The sequence below is a fragment of the Ascidiella aspersa genome, chromosome 3 (assembly GCF_963924565.1).
Source record: "Ascidiella aspersa chromosome 3, kaAscAspe10.2, whole genome shotgun sequence".
Classification (NCBI taxonomy): Eukaryota; Metazoa; Chordata; class Ascidiacea; order Phlebobranchia; family Ascidiidae; genus Ascidiella; species Ascidiella aspersa.
In genome coordinates, this window is record NC_139449.1 from 14,158,004 (window position 1) to 14,173,650 (window position 15,647).

The 15,647-nt window shown below is 34.9% G+C and overlaps 1 protein-coding gene across 2 annotated transcripts in view; it reads left to right on the forward strand.

Moving 5' to 3' along the window:
- The first annotated feature begins 7,457 nt into the window (after positions 1-7,457).
- The window catches only part of LOC146160332 (periodic tryptophan protein 1 homolog), a 45,397-nt gene continuing 37,207 nt past the window's right edge, over positions 7,458-15,647 (forward strand). For both annotated transcript variants that reach the window (XM_083383789.1, XM_083383790.1), the window contains exons 1-2: positions 7,458-7,634; positions 12,528-12,579. In XM_083383789.1, the coding sequence (XP_083239915.1) occupies positions 7,498-7,634; positions 12,528-12,579 (189 nt within the window). In that variant the 5' untranslated portion in view covers positions 7,458-7,497. The remainder of the gene's footprint in view (positions 7,635-12,527; positions 12,580-15,647) is intronic.

A 15,647-nucleotide genomic window follows, 5' to 3' on the forward strand; every position in this document is an offset into this window, starting at 1 on the left:
AGAGCTTGCTGAAAAAGCAGATAACATCATTAATTAATTAGATCCTCAACCAACGTTGGCAGTGGTATATCAAATGCAACACGACATTGCAGCCTTTAAAAGGAGTTCAACTTTCAATCGCCAGCAACCTTTTCTCGTCACATGGAGTTCTCTTGAAGTCCGAAAAATGGAGACCATGTGGTGAATATCGTAGACTAAACCAAGGTACTGTACCTGACCGCTATCCTATTTCTTTAATTCAGGATTCATCTGCCAATTTAAATGGAGCTAATATTTTTAACAAAATTGGTCTAACTAGAGCTTACCATCAAATTCTAGTTGCGGAAAAGGATATCCTCAAAACGGCAATAATCACACCGTTTGGTTTATTTAAATACACGCGAATGCCGCTTGGCCTTTGCAATGCTGCCCAAACTTTTTAACGATTTATGGAAGAGGTTTGTAGGCGATTTACTTTTACATTTGTTCTTGACGATATTTTAATTTTCATCACTTCCACAGCTGCCCACCGCAGACAGTTGCATCAACTTTACAGCGGTTACAAACGTATGATATCGTAGTAAATCTAGATAAATGTGAGTTTGGTCGTTCTTCTATAGATTTTTAGGCCATCACATTTCTACAATGGTATCTCGCCATTGTCAAGTGGGGTTAACGCCGTGGAAAAATTTCATCAGCCCTAATCTAAGAAAAACCTAAGAATATTTAGGACTCTTAAATTTTTATCACCACTTTTCCCAGAAGCTACTAAAATTTTACATCCATTGCATATAGCGCTAAAAGGGCCAGACAACAATTTTCAATGGACTGAAGATTGTTCAGTAGCGTTTTTAGCATGAAAACAAGCCCTTGCCAAAGCTGTAATGCTTGTACACCCTGAAGCAGATGCTTCTACAAGAATTACTACCGATACCTCCAGCATTGCAGTCGGAGCTTCTCTGGAGCAGGAGCAAAATGGCGAATGGAAGCCAATAGGTTTATTTTCAAAAACTTATGGCGGCGGAGTCACGGACAGTGCATTTCATTCCGCTTTACTTGCTATTTATTTATCAATCCGTCATTTTCGTTATATTTTCGAAGGAGGGAAATTCTTTATTTTGACAGATAATACGGCACTAACTTGTGTTTTTCAAAGATATTCAAACGCACTAATATCACCACGCACCCCATCTAAAATTCACCAGCATACTACTTCTACAGTACTTTTAGTTAGTTTCCGTTGCCAACTAGACGTTTTGCAGATATTCACGTGGTTTCACATGAACAATTATCATACCAGGGAAATATAGAAATAATAGAGTATTGAAGTAAAGAAGTAAAACAAACGCGGCAATATAAAAGAAAAAGGTTGACAGCGAAGAACTCTAAAAAGACGAGAAAAACTGAGAAAATTGGTGTGTGGTCTGGCGGATTTGTTTTTTTATAGAGTGTTACTTAAAATGATCTATTGCACTAACACTGTCTAAATACAATTTTGAAAAGTTTTGCGTTTTCCAGACTATGTGTAACACAATGTAGGCCTACATTAAAACAGGTAAGTAGCGGTAAGAACAGTTTTTTAAAAAAGAAGACCAATACAAATCGAAAGTCCAGCAGACAGTTTAATCAGGGCCGGATAAACATATTTGCAGATGAAGCAGCTGCTACGGGCCCCGCGCTTCACGAGGCCCCGCGCTTGGTGAACAAAACATTTTTTTGGGCAAAACAAAACATAGTTGGTAAGTTTTGGCTTGCAAACTGGAATGGCATAGGAGAATAATATAGTGATAAGATTAAATTACTAGTCCCAACGTCTTGTCCTTCCTAATAATTATTCTAAACTTTAAAAACAGTATTTTCAGCTGTAGGCAACTTCCTTGATCAAGTGCTGTCACAAACATAATAATGTGCCCACTACTTTGGAAATATTTCGGCGCTTTTCAGCCTGTATACCCAGAAGTGTTAACTATTAGTTTCGCTTTCAGCTTGGTTTCCCAGTCGCTCAAAATTTTTGGCGGAATGCGAAGCGAAAAACATCTTGCAGAGGTTTAACAACTGGTGCATGTGAACGACCTGTTTGTTTAAATCTGTTAAAAGTGGACTACATATAACTAATATCTATTGTTGGTATAGCAGTGTTGTAATGACTTAAGTCAATGAGTTGACTTAACTGCACTTAAGTCACTGTTTTTAAATGACTTGACTTGACTTGACTTGACTTAAGTCTTTTGGGCAAAATTACTTGACTTGACTTAAGTCTTTTTGGCAAATGACTTGACTTGACTTAAGTCATTTGGACAAATGACTTGGGTTAAAATAACTTGTTTTAATTGAGCAATTATTTATAAAATTGCGTTATTTATCCCGATCGTTGCACATAAAACAATTTGCTTGAAATGTGTTGCTTTTATGTTGGTTTTTACTTAAGTTGCTCATAATAATCGAAGGAGTTTGCCGGTTTTCATAATTTAAAGTTTTATTTTTTTGACAATGGTTGGACTTGAAGTTGACTTGCTCTAATTATGACTTGACTGGGACTTGACTTGGGCAACCGATGACTTGTACTGGGACTTGACTTGTTATTTATTCAAAAAGACTTGACTTGGACTTAAGTTATTTTGCGAATGACTTGACTGAGACTTAAGTCATTTCAAAACGACTTGTTTACAACACTGTGGTATAGCTCACAACTTGAATTACTAAACGCGAACTAAAATAATTACAACATCACGCCACTTTTGATGCAGTGTGACGTAATGCGAACGGTAAGAACTTTTGGTAAAATACGTCATTAGTAAACCGTTTTTAACCTAAAAATGTCAAGTTTTGTCCTAAAAAACATTTTTTTCTGACCAAATTTTTTACGTATTAGAAATACATTGATTTAAACAACATTTTGTTGTAAGAAGAACCACATTAGTGTCTCTCCGTCGTCAACGACTTATTTTCAATGTTTTACTGACGACCGGTGGAACACAAATCAGGTATTTTTCAGGTCTGGACGGATGGACGAGTACACGGATGAAGTGTCAATCAAGCGTTATTAGGCGAGCGACTAACGTGTAACGCCAGGTACAGAGTTCGCAATTCCCTTAACTGCGTTAAGTTGATTCTCTTTGTAAAAACGTGCTGCCCTTGAACAAAATGCGCTACAGGTTACCTAACTTTAGGCCAATATTCATGTTATGCACATGTATCGTATTAGTCAAGTAGGCTATTGGTTGTGGCAATAGTAACGTTGTATTGTTTGCAATATATTATTCAACTGCATAACAGATCACATGACACACCACATTGTTTTAAAAAAACAGGACCGAATTGTTGAAGAGTTTATTGTGTAGCGTTGCATTGTACTCACTATATTGGCGGAGTATTAAGTTTTGGCAACAACCTGGTCATGTACACAACTGCTTCAAATGACAGTTGTTAAGAATGTTAAATATTTGGAAGATTTTTTTATTACAATGTAGCCTACACATGTTAGCAAATTGTTTTGCGATTTATTGCTGTGACTGTGGGCCTTGTAAGGGTGTAAGTAAGGTGTATATTAAGATTAAACTCTCACTCAAACAAAATCGAGGTTAGATAACCTGAAGCGTCTGGGGTCATTTAAGATGTTTTATTGAGTATTTAAGACGTTTATTTGAGTTGTGTTCTTTTCACGTTTATTTGAGTTGTGTTCTTTTCAAAATGGATAGTCAAAAATGTTGCTACTTTTTCACGCCTTTACCAAACACTCGCTGTCACTCTGAGAACAAAGCATTTGGCTGTTTCACACATGAATAATGTTATATCGTGACACATATTTCCGTTATAGATAGAAGTATTTCACCTGTGTGAAAGCGTTGCTGTAACAGTTCCCGCTAGCCAGAAAGGCTGCGGGTTCTGAATCATTTCCGCTTTTCCGTATCGCCCCTTTTGTTGTTCATGCAAAATTCTCACTTATATAAGCAGCGCGTTATATCAATATAAACCAGTCTTGTCTAGTCAATACGCTGAGCGGGTGTGGCCGGCTTGCTGCCAGGCCAGCTCAACACCAACCAACAAAAACTGTGTGGATTTGCAATCAGACTACAGCAATATTTATTGAAGGAGTGAGGTTAATTCATCAGGCAAAGACACTAATGAGACTTGTAATTAACAAGCTTGCTTCAAATTTAATAAAAATATAGGTAGGCCTACTAGGATTCAATTTTCTGGATTCGTAATTCTAGATTCGAAATCTAAAGTTCTAGAATCCCCTGGGATTCTACTTTGAACATCCCTAGCTTGTTATTTGTCAAATACATCCTTGCTAAATATCGCAAATACATCCTTGCTAAATATCCTGCGTTTACGGTGGACCCTTGTACAAACAAGAGACAAAACACAGAGTTTTGCGTTTGATTTTAGTTTCGATAATGCGTGGCTGACCAATGATCAATTTAATAAAATAGGGTTCGCCAGTGCATGCTATATATTAGAATAATTGTCAGACAAATACGAAAATTGTATAAAATTTGGTATTATTTTGCCTTCAGCTATATTGCATACCTGTACAATCAACGACTAAGCTTAAGCTTACAGACGCAAAAAATATATTTGTTTTTGTTGTCATTCTTGCCTCGTTTGAACTAAAATATATACCTTGCATTAAGGGTAGTGCCCCTTCTACTAATATCGGTGATCGTAGTTGGAGGATCGCGAGTGATCATACTTTATGAAACAGAAAATATCCGATACCGTGGATTAAGATGATCTGGGATCGAATGATCGACCGTTTTATATAACTTTTTGCAATTCAACATTCAATCAAATATCTGCGATCACGCTTAATTTAAAGAGTTTTAATTCTTTGCTTGATTCCACCATAGAGCACTACATAGAGCACTATGATCCCACCCGTTATCCGACTTTATCAATACCACCCATGCTGTACAAGTGTACAGTTTTCAAAATATCATAACAGGGGAACTCCCGAAAATTCATCATTTTACTGCAAATTGTGAGCTTAAAAAGCGAAACTAAATACACAGTTTTTTTCTTATTAACTTGATTATTTTCATTCTCAAAGGATAGAAATATATAAATAATAACTTGACAAAAATAACGAATTTAATGAAATTGTCCTCAGTTGAAAATTTTAGGAAGAGACTATTTGCCCGGCAACTCGTTACCAAACTTCGAAGTAGCCTATTTTCTATTTCAAAATATACTAGCTCTGTGTTAAGTTTTCACCATTCTTGGCGCTGGTGTAAAATCCTACCACAATGAACATAATTGGGTTAGGGTGCGGGTTAGTTTGGGTAGGTTTAGCAAATATTATTTGGGTTGGGTAGGTTTAGCAATATTATTAGATAAAAATACTTGACCCATCCTCATACAAACACTAACCGACAACCTAACCCAAATTTATATAGGTTAAATTGGCCAAACTTTCAATTTATAATGTTACATGACACCTTGGCACAGATTCGTATTTAGCTTAAAATAACAGCATTTATGTTTCAGAGGACGTTCTCGCCGAACCCTTGAAAGAGATGTGTCGAACCCCAAGGGTTCCACACCAAAGGGAAGTTGGCAGCTCGAAATTCTTTGCGTAATAAATCAATATCTTGTTTACTTCCGGAGATATTACGCAAAGAATTTCGAGCTGCCAACTTCCCTTTGGTGGGTTCCACTGACCTAGACAGACTACTCTTAGACACTAATACAGTCGTTCAACAATTTGCGGGGGATAAGGCCTTACTTTCCAACCTGGACTAGCCATGCAACAGTAATATTTCCGGATTCAAAAATAAATCATGGAATCAGAGCAAAAAGTCAACTTATTAAATTGTCCCAAAATGGTAACCCACATTTACAATTTATACAGCCTGATTTGTACACTTTTTATTTTTGCAATAATCTTTAGTGCACCCAGTCACACTTTTGGCCAGAAACCTGCAAGATTCCTATGAGATAACCCAGAGCAATGGATGATAAGTAGGGCGATTATTTTTTGACCTAAAATAATAAATTTTGACCTAAAATTAAAATATTGACAAATTTCGACCTGTTAGGAATATATTGATTTAAACAACATATTATTGTATGAAACGTTAGTAGCGTCGTTTACCACTCGTTTTTGATGTTTTACTGACGACTGGTCAAACACAAATCAGTTTTATTCAAGTTTATTTTTTGTCATAATAAAAAGACAACAACTATAAAAATGCCAAAGAAAAACAAGACCCTGGTTATTTTAGAAAAATGTTGTGTAAACAGTTCAAATAAAAGGTAAAAATAATTGAAGAAAATGAAAAAGATCAGCATATGATCGAAATAGGAAATTGGATAATTGCAAAGTAGAAGGGAAAAAAAACAGAGCAAATACTGTTTAATACTAATTATCATACATCTATATTTGCAGCCTCTCACCATTTCGCTCGGATCATAAGCATTTTTTTCTTTTTAAGCAGGGCTGGGGAGCCACCGTAAAATAGCATTAGCTCCGGCTCCAGCTCCGGAGCCATCAGACAATTATTAAATGGCTCCGGCTCCAGCTCCGGAGTCGTAAAACTCAATCATTTGGCTCCGGCTCCAGCTCCGGAGCCATCAAACACACACCCAATGACTCCGGCTCCAGCTCCGGTGCCACCAGTCACTTATTCAATGGCAAGTTTTAAAAATTGCTTTTGGCTAAATAACGTTGGAGATGGAACAAAATATAATTTCTTAGCTTTAGCACCACAAATTGTAAAATGGCTTTAGCTCCACAAAAATAATAAAAATGGCTCCGGCTCCGGCTCCAGCTCCACAAAAATAATAAAAATGGCTCCGGCTCCGGCTCCAGCTCCACAAAAAAAAATAACAATGGCTCCGGCTCCGGCTCTGGCTCCAGAGAAAATGCTTAGCTCCGGGCTCCGGGCTCCAGCTCCGGCTCCGGCTCCCCAGCCCTGTTTTTAAGTGCCCCTTAAGGCCTCTAAACTTTATCCAAATGTAATTTTGACTCCAAAAATAGACTCCTTGACCCCAAAAATGGTAGAAAACATACTTTTACTTCCATTTTTACTTGAATTACAGTGTTTAAATGTACATTTAAATTTTTGGGGTGTCCGAAAACCCTCTCTAGTGGCCAAATTTCTAAGTGCCATAACTTCCTAACGGATTGGAATTTTTTCGAAATTTTTTTGGGAAACTTATTTTTTTGAGCTATATTTTGCACAACATAAATATCACGAAAATCTAAGACGGGTGGTTACAAAATTTTCATTTTTGTGATGATTTGATATGGAATACCCCAGATACACAATTTTATGATCTAACATGTAAATTTTAACAAGATTTTTCTGACATTTAAAAAAATAATTGCCCTTAATGATAACTAATGATGCACATCAGGGCGAGACCTTCTTCTTTAAAAACACAATTTAAAAAGTTAGACTAGCCTTGTTACTCCTTTTTGTATGGATTTTATTATTTTAAAATGCCAAACTGACAACCCTGATTACAGTGTTGCTTGTCTGTGACCTTAACTTGGTTAAAAATTGAGACTGTATGGAGATATGCAATAAAGAAAGTGCTGGTGAAAGCAGTCAGATAATATGTTTAACCTGGGTTAAACGCGAAGCTGCCAAGGCTGTCCCTGACAAAGTACAATTGACGAATGACGAATTAACAGAAGCACTTAACAAGTAAGTATTTTTAAGTTTTAGTTAGATATTTGTTTCCAGATTGAAATGTTGAAATGTTTCTAATAAAAGATGCTAAACAAGTTTTCTCCAACTGCTAAAAAAAATTCCCAAGAAAAAGATTTTATCGGTTCTAATTACCCAATACAAAGATAATAATGAATAGAAATCCAATTTTGATTTAAATCTTATGATTCAATATTGTACTATGATCATCCCTCCCTACTCATGACTTCAGCTATACTGGGATTGTGGCTCGAACAACACAAAGTCTCAGAGAGAAGCAGGTCAGGAATAGGGATGTTAAAAGTAGAATCCCAAGGTATTCTAGAATAATAGGTTTCGAATCTAGAATAATGAATCAAGTTTATCATATCCAATATTATTTTTATCATTTACCTTTATTTTTTTTGGTGGAATATTCTAGAGATCGACCGTTATCTCTTTTTTGACCGATACCAGATTTTTTACAATTTTGTCAACCGATTACCGATATCAATTTTTTTATAAACCTGGGACATGTTTGAAACTTGAATTAATTGAAAATAAAATCCAAATAACGTTTTAGTTTATAATATATATCGGCAAAAGTATCGGCTTACATTTACCGATACCGACATATCGGTAGAAGCCAAATATCGGCCGATATTATCGGCAAACCGATATATCGGTCTATCTCTAGAATATTCATAAAATATATAGCCTTTAGTGACAAAACGACATTTAATTGTAAAACTTTTTCTAACATATCTATACAGTAGTTAAAGTAGAAAATTATTTACATTCCAAACAACTACCATTTAAAGCGGTTGTAAAATATTTGTGCGCAACTAAAACAACATGCACCCGATCTGTTAGAAATTAGTGCATTTCTAAGCAAAAAGGTCTACGACAATTAGTGCATCCAAAGGATGAAAAAGTCTGACTTTTAGACTTTGAGGTCTTGGACAATGCACTAATTTGACTTAACAATGTGCTTCAAAAGATTAAGTTTAATAATACTTGACCTAACTAAACCCAAACACTAACCAGCACCCTAACCCAAATAATGTGTATTGAATTAATAATTACATAAACACTTAAGGTTCCAATACCTTAATTTGTGACATAACAATCCTATGGTACCATAGACGAGAAACCATCTTATGCCCACTGGAGTTTGGGCTTTTTCACCAGCATTCAAATAATTATTACATTAACGCACATTATTTGGGTTAGGGTTCGGGTTAGCGTTTGGGTTAGGGTGGGTCAAGTGTTTTTAATAGGGTTGGGCATTTGACCAGTCAAATAAAATCCAGTCAATTGACCGGTTAAATACTCGTCAAATAGGTCAAATATTGGTCAAATACTATAAACACTATCATAATGCAATTGAAGTTAAAAATATACCTTGATTTTAACTTGAAATAAATATATATGAACGTTTTGGCTCAGATACAATGGTTTGTAAAACAAAAACAATTTATTTTTGACTATCAATAAGAATTTTTACAAAACCATGCCCTTCTTATAGCAATACTGTAGCAGTTACTGTAGCAATTTTTACCACTACTACAACCACCAAGTTTATTAACGAAAGTTAACAACAAGTAAATGCATCAGGTAAAAAAGTATTTTACTCCTCGTCACAACTGTTGTCACTATCTGATTTTTCTAAATCATCACCAGGATTCACTAAAGACAAGGGATTTGGTTCTTCTAAATTTCTAAGTAGCCTAAGATTGTGGTATACCCCAACTAGTGTTTTCTTTTATGACAAACGCGATTCATCATATACGTGCATTTATTCTAAAGTTCTAAACAAAGTAAATCTACTTTACTTTTACAAACACTTTGTTATTACCACAAAACATGTGTTTGCATCAGGTAAACCCTACAATTTGATATTTGAATTCTTTAAAAAAGTTACAATCAAGATTATTAACAACTCAAATCACAAAACAACTCTTAAAAAATTTACACTATTTGAATCGAATATTAGTATTTGACCGGTTAAATGAACTTCGGTCAATTGACCGTATTTGATCGGTCAATTGACAGGCTTGCCAACCCTAGTTTTTAATGCCATCTCACACTTTTTGTAATCTTTTGTGAATGTTCAACGAATAGAGTCCGCAGCCCTGCTGTCAGTAATGCGTTACTATTACTTAAAAATTACTCTGCAAACATTTCGCTTACGAAAATTGCAAACCGCTACATTTGCATTGCATGTTAGTCGCTTGCCCAATAACACTTGACACATATTTATTAGGTGAAGATTATTGGCAAGTAACTGGTCGTTTACAACACTTACACTGCACTATTTGGCTAGATTTGAAACAAGCACTATATATGTGTCGCCAAAGGTCTTATCCGAACTTGCCACAGTCTTGCGTATGTACAATTAGGCGTAACCTTATGCCGCAAAACATTAAATTATATTAGTTCCAATTATCCAATATAAATGGTGGCAAAATTGGATACTAAACTAGTTTGGAACCTAAGGATCCAATATTCTAGTTTGAACATCCCTAGTAAAGAAACAACCATAGCACCATTGCCTGCTGCATTCTATTTAGACACACTTCTTCACATTGAAGGAGATCCACATTATGGTATTAAGTGACTGAAACTTACATACACAAGTGTGTGCAATTGCGCAGTACTTCAACATAAATCCTTAAATGATTAACTAATTTTGGTTAGCCCTGAAGACTTCCTTTTGTACCATTTCGTCAGATTTGCCCTTTTCCTCTTTGGCAAGTTTTTTTCAACATCTTCATTTTACATGAGTTGCATGATGTTGTAGTTCAGCTGAAGAAATTTTTTTGTTTCCATTATGGTTCCGAATCCCGTTAGTTGTTGGTATCGATTAGGGTTGTTCAAAGTAGAATATCGAATCCTAGGATTCAGTGGCGAATGACTTTTATATGTCTGTTTTGTTTACATTTTAATGCTGTCTTTTGAACAGCGCTGCTTTACCGTTGCGCCATGGAGGGCTGCCAGTGCGTCGCAGACAAATGGAAAACGTATTCAAAAATATTGGACATATTTTTTTATTTTTTAGTTTTGGCCATGTGATAAAACTTGCAATAAATTTAAAAGAAATGCCGTTATACCAAAAAAAAATTGCGCTCGCTTCCCTCGCCAGGTGTGCCCTATCTTAAAAAGGTTAACAACACTGATTTCAGAACTATTTAAGTGGTGTTTTTATCTAGTCTAATAACACCCAGGAAAACAATCTTCGTTTAGTATTGCAGGTGGCGAGAGACGTGCTTGTAATTTAGCGTAGTCCCGTACATGGATCTACCAAAATCAATCACACATATTTCACGGTCTTGTTTTCGATTTACTCCTGAAGTTAACGAGTGCACACTAAGCGGCATTATTTATGACGTTATCACAATCGCTATTTTATGACGTCATTAACGTCAGAAAAAAAGCGGGGAATTCCCCAAGTTGAAAATTCGGGACCCCCCCTTTTTAAATTATTGGATACGCCCTGCTTTGATTCGAATCCAAATGGGATTTGAATCCAATTCTGACGTTTATTTCGAATTTGTAACGATATAATTTAATGTTTTACCGCTGTTTTGTTTTTTTAAATGTTTCTACACATACTTAATCACATCTAATTTTGAAATGCAGAATATGTAGAAACATTATGCACTACAGTTGGCAGGAAATTATTTTGTTGTGCCATTCTTAAAAAGTTACAGAAGTTGGAAGCATGTTGTTTCAGTCGCCATTTTTGTTAAAAATTATGACAATCGCATGGGTACAACAAGGATGTACTAGGCCGTTCTGTTCCATCTAAGCCTTAAACTATATTTTTGACTATTTTAATTACGTAAACGCAAAAAAAACATTTCACGCTTCGCTCAAACTTTGCCCTTGTTTTGCTATGATTCTGTTTCTGTTTAAAGGAAATCTATTCAGCCCATAGCCACTAATCATACTTTGGCATGTTGCACTTGACTGTGTTCCTCTAACCTCGGTAAACAATTTCTATTAAATTTGATTATAAATATCACTATTTCAAGCAACATATATTAAAAATTTCTCGCAAAAAAAGAATTTCTTTAGCGTTTTTTAATCTGGTTTTGTGCTGCATGTTTGCACACAAATTCTCCCCAAAACAGCTTTTCTATGTAACAGTGTTAGAGTAAAAAAGCAGACATGTGCACCCTCAGGCCCAACTTTGTACTTTAGCATAAATTATGTCCCTTATGTACACATTTGTTTAAGCAACAAAAAATTGTTAACTAATTTACTTCTTAACAGCCTCGTTTATCACCTGAACATGGCAAAGTTGATACATTCTTTAGTCAAACACATCATTTAACTTTAGAGGCGCGACCAAAAAAACAAAGAATTTAGGGCAAAAATGCTTACCAGAATGCTAAAAAAATAAACGCAGACTCCAGTTTAAGAACCACTGCTTTAGTTGTATAACATCTTTGTCCACTTTTCATAGAAAAACTATACTTTTTATAAATATACTTTTTTATAAAAAAATAATTTAGGTTATTTATGCGACAATCTACATCAGAACCCTCAAAATAGGGAAGACTAGGAGTTTAGGGGTTTTAAGTTACATTAAACAGGAAAATATATTAAGTTTTCTTGGTAACTTTGGAGTGTCTGTGAAGCTCTTTTTTTATTTTTTGCTACACATAATAAGAAAGCAGGCAGAAACCTTCAATTTTTTCAAAAAATATTCAAATCTGAACATCCCTACTAGCTACTCTTGCTTAAAAATCCCTAATTAATTGACTGATTCAGTTAGTCTATTGAAAGCTTGCACCATGAATAAATACTATTGGTATAATCAATTAGTTTAGTTTGCTGTTGAGAATATTTAGTACAGAAATGCAGTAATCAAATGTAAATTTTATCATATTTTGTCATTTATAGAAAAAAGGAACATACTTCATTTGATTCAACTGATTACAAAAATGGACTTACAGTAAGTCGCGACAAGTATTTGTAGTTGTTAACCTTGTTTTTTTGTACCCTATGTACCCCGGTCAAATAAGTAAAAAACTCAAATACAATGAAATATGATTTTTATTTTTGTTGATCTAAAAATACAGACTTTCCTGCCTAATAGCTTGATTACTTAGTCAAGCTTTTTATGAGTTCACTAAGATTCATGATTTAAATATTAGCAATTTATCAAGAAAACACATTAGCCTGATATTTAACTGTTATGTGTTTAAAATCTTTAGACCTGCTATTGCAGTGGTTCCCAACAAGGGATCAAGTGGACCTAAATGTTTAAGTGTGTGGGATAACTTGTAGGTACTAAAATGAAATAGAGCTGTCATATGTAACTATTATTTGGTTAGAAGTTGTGTTTTTTTACATTTTGATGTTGTTTGTGACTGACGTTTACCAAAAGTCAGAGATTGAGATTACATATTAAACCATAGTATTTATTATATCACAATTGATCCTGTTTTAAAGGAAATCACTAGCAGCAAATCATACATTGACAAGAGTTATTGTCACAAGACATTAGCCTTTAGCAAACTAACCCTGCTGAAGTACTAAACAATTTTTGAATTAAGCCTGTGGTGAGGTTCAAACTCACAGCCTCAGCAATACCAGTACTTTGCCTATCCAATTGAGCTGCACAGGCACAGTAGTAGCTGGTTTAGAAACAACCATAGCCTGCTGCACTGTTTGTACCTACAATGTCAGGGGATTGGGGCGCTCTATTTTTGAGTGATTTTTTGATTTTCACATGGTGGTATCTAAATATCTATGATACCTATAAAATAAACTTAGGAAATATTAACGTTTATCCACTGTCCCGACACCTGACTATTCAGGGGTTTGAGAGATCATAAAATCTTTTGTAAATGGTATTTTAACTTTTTCAAATATAAACTTGTTTATTTAGCATTTTGATTTAATGTTGTTTTAAAATGTCCTGTTTCTGGGAAACTCATTTTTAGGACTCTTGCTGAATATATATTGTTTGTTTATGACAAAAAAAGAGTCTGGCTTTCCATAAAATCAGTACCATTAATCTAACGCATTCAAGGCAATTCTTAATCTCCAAATTGATCCTGGACGGCAATCGCAACAGTGGCATATCCAAGGGTTGTTTTGGGGGTTCACCCCCTCCCTTTTTTAAGTGATAGTATCATTTTTAGTCATTTTTGTCAGGTTTTAACTCACCGTCCAAAGCGGCAATGTTTTTAATGTAATTGGGTCAAAAATTCAAAACTAAAATCAAACGCAAAACTCAGTTTTTTGTTTCTTGCTTGTACAGGGTCCCCTGTAAACGCAGGATATTTTTCTCTTTCTTTATTCATTTAGGTTTGGCTGATTAGCAAGGGTGTATTTGACAAATGACAACTAGGGATGTTCAAAGTAGAATCCCAGGGGATTCTAGAACTTTAAGTTTCGAATCTAGAATAATGAATCCAGAATATTGAATCCTAGTGTATTTTTATTAAATTATTTAACTTCGATTTTGTTTGGGTGAGAATCTCAATATACCTTACACTCTTACAGGGCCCACAGTCACAGCGATAAATCGCAAAGTAATTTGCTAACATGTGTATATTGTAATAAAAAAATTTTCCAAAATTTTCAACATTCTTAACAACTGTCATTTGAAGCAGTTGTGAAACTTTAATACATGTCATGGTTTTTAAACCAAAACTTAAAATTTGGCCAATATAGTGAGTACAATGCAACACTACATAATGAACTCTTTAGAAATTTGGTCCTGCTTTTTAAAACATTGTTATGTGTCAGTTCTACTTTTTTGACTAATGTGATCTATTATGCAGTTTAATAATATATTGCAAAGAATACAACGTTACTACCGTTCAATACTTGACAATTAACCAGTACTTGACAATTACGCTATGCATACCTTAAATATTGGCCCAAAGTTGACCTTGCAACCTGTAGCATGTTTTTACGAGGGAATGACAATTAAGGGAATTGCGAGCTATGCACCTGGCGTTACATGTTTCCCTAATAATGCTTGATTGACACTTGATTGACAATAGGCGAAGGTTATCAGCAGTGCCGGTGAATTCAAAATATTTCGCCGTTATATAAATGAGCCCTACGAAAAAAATTTTTTTTGTCCGGTTTTGATTTTCTCAACCGATTCTAACTAATTTTGGGTTGGTGAATCCGAATATCAACTCTTTGCTCTATCATGTCAGGTTTTTTAGTAATGAACACTTTTAATTTTACAATCCTAAATTATGGTTTGACTACTTTAATAGGTTTGCGTATGTGTTAAAGCTCTCTAAATGCTTGTCATATTCGTTTTGAAAAAGAAATACAACGAAATTTAGCCAGATTAGAGCACTCCTACCATAAATTCCGAATCAGTTAGTGTTTTACTAGCATCATGTTACACGGTTTCTTGCATTCAAATTGAAGATGCTGGATTGAAGAAAACAGGGGCGCAGCTACCATTCAAAATACCCATGATACCTTGCGACCCATTGCTCATAGTGACCAAGTTCTTTTTCCTGTTTTTATTCATCTTCCACAAATTGATGAAAGAAATTTCACAACAACCTTATCAAATTTATCACAAGACGAACACAAAATGTAGACTTTCAAGCTTAAGGCATTAATTTGGACCCTTTGTTGTTTAATCAGCTTGAGTTAAATGAACTGTTGAGAGATCTGGATTTCTCTGAACAGTCTGCAGAATTGTTGCCTTAGAGATTACCAGAAAAACGTCTTTTGTATTCAGATAGGGCTACCAGCGTAACATTTTACAGGAAGAAAGAATAAATGTTTTTTTTTTAATTTTATTTCACAAGATGTTTTAATATATTGCAATGATACAATTCTGAGGAATGGATGTTTTTATTGACAGCTCACATTGCAGTTTTAAGTGTGTGTTACTTCACAACCAATTGGGCTCCATTCCTATTGCGCACTCAGTTACTCTAAAATGAAAAAAGTTGAAAACGTTAAGCTTGCTTTAAACAAATAAAAATATGAGCAATATGATTGACAAATCTGTATCGACATGAAAATGGCGAC